We start from the raw sequence: 4,081 nt of genomic DNA on the forward strand, positions 1-4,081 counted from the left end.
GAGCCCCACGTTGGGCGCACTCCTATTTTCCCTGTGTGGGATCAGTTTAGTTTGTTCTATCTTTAGTATCTTTGCCCCCTCTAAACCTTCACAGGATAACCAGATAGATAATGGATGAATGGTATAATTAACAACTGCCCTCTTATTTTTTTTTTAGATGATGTGGTGTCTAATTACTTCACTAAGGGCAAGAGGGGGAAGAGGTCCGGGATCCTCCTCGTGTTCTCTTTCCTCAAGGAGGCAGTGCTGCCCAGCCGACAGAAAATGTACTGATGAGCTCAGACTCGGGGTGCAGCCTCGCCATCGGGGGTGTGCGTGTGTGTGTGTATGTGTCAGAGATTTAAGGGGGGAAGCAGGAAGGACAATGGGAATTTGTTTCTGGATGGGACTAAAACAAAGCAGTGGCCGAAGTGGAAGAAGAGCACACGAAGAGGACGGACCAATGAACAGAGCTTCCTGCTGGATGAGCCCACGAGTTTACACAGGCCATGTTCTCCTCTTATTTTTTTTTTTTCCCTGTCTGTCTGTACTGACTGCCAACAACATCTAATAGAGACCTCACTGAGAGGATCTTGTCTGTAGCGCAGTGCTTTCTAATTGTCACGTTGGACTCCATTTTTTAAGCTTTGGTATTAAAATATGTACGTGCAGGGGTCTGAAATTAACAACCACCAAATACCTGTAAAGTTTGACTTTGGCAGATAAATCCTTATCGGTTTTCTTCTTGAGATGACATCTGCTGTCATTTGTGTGTTGTAGTTTCTCACACTTCATCTGATTCAATACACAAAGTAGCACTGATGACACAAAGTAGCTTTAGGAGACGAAATACGGATGAAGAAAGCGGGTTGAGGATAAATGAGACAGCGTAATGGTACTTTCTGGATATATTCTGATGTCAGAGCCTGGATTTTGGTGTGAAGCGATCTTTGAAAGGAAACAAAAAGTGTTTTTATGTGGCAAACCAGCTGCAGGAGAAAAGGCCTTCGCCACAGAAGCGCTTATTAAGATTACTTTAATTGAGAAATGGCAGTCTAAAGTTTAATTGTAAGGAGTCAGTGTGTGATCTATGGAGGCGTCCTGTTCCAATTATAATGTCTGACGTGGTATAAATACTCTGCCCGGTTGCATCACATCGGTGAAAAGGAGGTTAATAAAGGCTCTTGGAAAGGATTACTTCATAATTAAACACCCTTAAATCCGACGTGGCCACAAAAACGATGCACTTTTTTTAAATCTCTTGCATCTACACTTTAATTAATCACCAGCGCTGTAGTCTGCAACATGCCTGACTTTTCTGGGCAATTTTTAAAACATTCAAAGTAATAACAAACAGACTTTTCTTTTTTTGTACATTGATTGTTCGGTTAACACGACGTCAAAGACAAATGGAAACCTTTCTGAAGATCGAACCTGTGCAATGACTCTTGTAAGCTTACAGCTGTCGGGGACAAAAGCTGCTCGAAGCGGTTTGATGAGAGTACTATTAAAGAGGCTGAAATTCTTTTTACCAATTACTGAGTGCGATTCATTGGTTGGTATGCACACCAAGTGTATAATAAAATGAAAGAGATTTTAATGAAAAAATGCAGATGAAATTATTCTTTTCACAGGTTGGTGTTCAAGGAAATAAAAGGCCAAAATAGATCTAGACTGATCTTCGTCATTTCCAATTAAATCAGATAAATTCACTCATTCAGTGTTACATTTTATTTGCAGTAGGATGGATGGACTGTTGTCACGCCCTGAACTCCACTCCGTCGAGAGAGTGTGTGTGTGTGTGTGTGTGTGTGTGTGTCGGACTGTCTAACTGGATGGCGCTATGTTATTCAAGTCCCATATGGCTCGGTCACAGTGGGTGCACCAGGTTTAGGCTAGTGTGCACTCTGACCCCCACTGAGGTGTGAAGTGCTTCACAAAGTAAAGGGAAAACCGCAACACACACACACACACCTTTAGCTGACAGGCCACAGCTCACAGTTACACACATGCTGTTGACAAGCCCTCACCTGGATACCGAGTCAGTTCCCTGGGGGAGGATCAGTGAAAGTGCAGGGATACATCTGTGACAGGTGACCCAGTTCACTGAGGTTTTCTCACCCTTAACTCACCCCTCCATTGCCCCTCGCTTTTTGTCTGGAGTGTGGCGTTTTTGATTTTGTCACCTTCAGCCGAAGTCGTGGGGGTAGCAGGATATTCTGTTCGGAGGAGTCTGCTGTTATGCCTGTAAATACTCTGGATGAGAAATTGTACAGATACGTGATTTCTTACAATCCTATAATTACAATACTAACGTGTTAATTTCCACATCGTTTGATATAAAAACTATAAAAATGTGTTAAATTCCAACCAAGTTTGGATGTAAAAATATATCAAATACTTGATTACCAGATGAGTTTTAATACATTCTTAAACACATCTACTAGTTTCAGGTTCAGATGAAGCTCTTCCAGCGTGAGGATCAGTAATGTCCGGGCTCCAGCACCTCAGCCAGGTGCATCGCCACCTCTGTCCAGGGGGAGGTGCTCCGCCCCTGGGGGTATCCTAGGCGCTGGACCTCTATGATGTCCTGTGGCTCAAAGCACCGAGGGGAGGCGATCCTGGAAGGGAAGGCTCTGGGGAACAGCGCCCTCTCGATGACATCCAGAGGCAGGTCAGGGGCGGGGTGAGGCGTAGCGTCCCACTTTGACGTGTACTGAGGCTGCCTGCTGCTGCTGCTGTCCCTCCACACCGTGATGCTGTCCCGGAGGTCCGGCACTATAGGGGGCCTCTCTGGCTGGATGCCCATGAAGATGGTCCATGGCCTGGAGGGTGAGGCTGGAGGCAAATTGGTGGAGGTGCTCCTGTTCTCTTGAGGGGCTACCGGTTGGTGGTGGTTCAACGGGTGCTTGGCATGTTTTGGGTTAGGACTGTTGTGATCTGGTGAGAGGCACTGGGTGTGGTACCGGCTCACCGAGACTCTAGGGGAGAAATCTTTGAGGAGTGGGAGACCTTTCTTGTTCGCCCACTCCGCCACCTTCACATCAATAAGTGTCTGTAAAGAAAACAGAGAAAATGTGATTAGCTTCTTAGATATGTTAAAAATATGCTGCAAATGTCATTGTCCAAGAATACATTTTATAAAGTAAGATTTCATTTAGCTGTGTTTTTCTTTAATACAATATAAAAAGTGTTTTGACATATAAATAAATCAATTTTGCGGATTCTGTCACACTTTTGGGGGTAAATTAACACAAACTAACCTTTTTATTGAGGTTATTCATCTTCGCCATATCCACCAGATCACTGTATAAAGCCTGAACTAGCTTTCTCTCCTGCATTTCTTTCTTCTTATCTTTCTGCCACATGCAGTTTTTCAGGTACCTACACAAAACAAAAGTGTCAAAAAAAATTCTATCAGTTTTAGAAGTTTAATTTCGGTGTGAATTGCTCTTGCAGCTCGTTACCTTGCTACTTTCCTGCGGCACCAGATGCGGGCCAAATCCAGAGGAGTGTGTCCCTCGTTGTCCCGGGCCGACACATCTGCTCCGGCCTGCAAGAGGATCTCCGTGCAATCCAGGAAGCCTTCAGAGGCGGCCAGGTGCAGCGGGGTCGTCCCTGACTTTGTGGCACTGCCAATAACAGTTAAAAAGATTTCTTCAGAGCTTCATCATCATTATCTTCAGTGTCATCATAATCCTCATCATTACAGTCATTATCCCTTGCAGCAGCAGCAGCAGCAATAAACTTTCACCATCATCTCATTTTAATCTGAATTTTACTTTTGTAGTTTGTTTCTATTCTAAGCTTCTGTTTTAAAAAACACTTCTCTTCTTCTTCTTCTTCTTCTTCTCTTTTTCAAAACACCCTAAATCTAGAATACTCAACTATTTAATACTTTTAAAACCTTTTAAAAGTCAACCTCTGACAGAACAGTGTAATTGTTTCTAACTAGGTGCCCTTTAAGTTGTAGTAGCTTGAGTTAAGTGTAATGTCTTCTTTGTGTTTTTTGTGGTGTAGTATGTAACCTTTGTCCTGTCTTTTATGTATATTTTTTTGAAACTTTTTGCCGCCAGTCTTGGCCAGGACTCCCTGGGAGAAG

The 4,081-nt window shown here is 43.5% G+C and overlaps 2 protein-coding genes across 2 annotated transcripts in view; one reads left to right on the plus strand and one right to left on the minus strand.

Moving 5' to 3' along the window:
* tex261 (testis expressed 261) overlaps nt 1–733 on the plus strand; it is a 4,552-nt gene extending 3,819 nt beyond the window's left edge. The window contains exon 6 of the mRNA XM_035675509.1: nt 158–733. Within this exon, the coding sequence (XP_035531402.1) occupies nt 158–273 (116 nt within the window). The 3' untranslated portion in view covers nt 274–733. The remainder of the gene's footprint in view (nt 1–157) is intronic.
* Nucleotides 734–2,343: 1,610 nt separating this feature from the next.
* The window catches only part of si:ch211-1o7.2 (ankyrin repeat domain-containing protein 53), a 3,444-nt gene continuing 1,706 nt past the window's right edge, over nt 2,344–4,081 (minus strand). The window contains exons 4-6 of the mRNA XM_035675508.1: nt 3,447–3,611; nt 3,243–3,363; nt 2,344–3,034 (exon numbers count right to left, since the gene is read on the minus strand). Of these exons, the coding sequence (XP_035531401.1) occupies nt 2,462–3,034; nt 3,243–3,363; nt 3,447–3,611 (859 nt within the window). The 3' untranslated portion in view covers nt 2,344–2,461. The remainder of the gene's footprint in view (nt 3,035–3,242; nt 3,364–3,446; nt 3,612–4,081) is intronic.

The sequence above is a fragment of the Morone saxatilis genome, unplaced genomic scaffold (assembly GCF_004916995.1).
Source record: "Morone saxatilis isolate NCDOM2014 unplaced genomic scaffold, NCSU_SB_2.0 Contig4, whole genome shotgun sequence".
Lineage (NCBI taxonomy): Eukaryota > Metazoa > Chordata > Actinopteri > Moronidae > Morone > Morone saxatilis.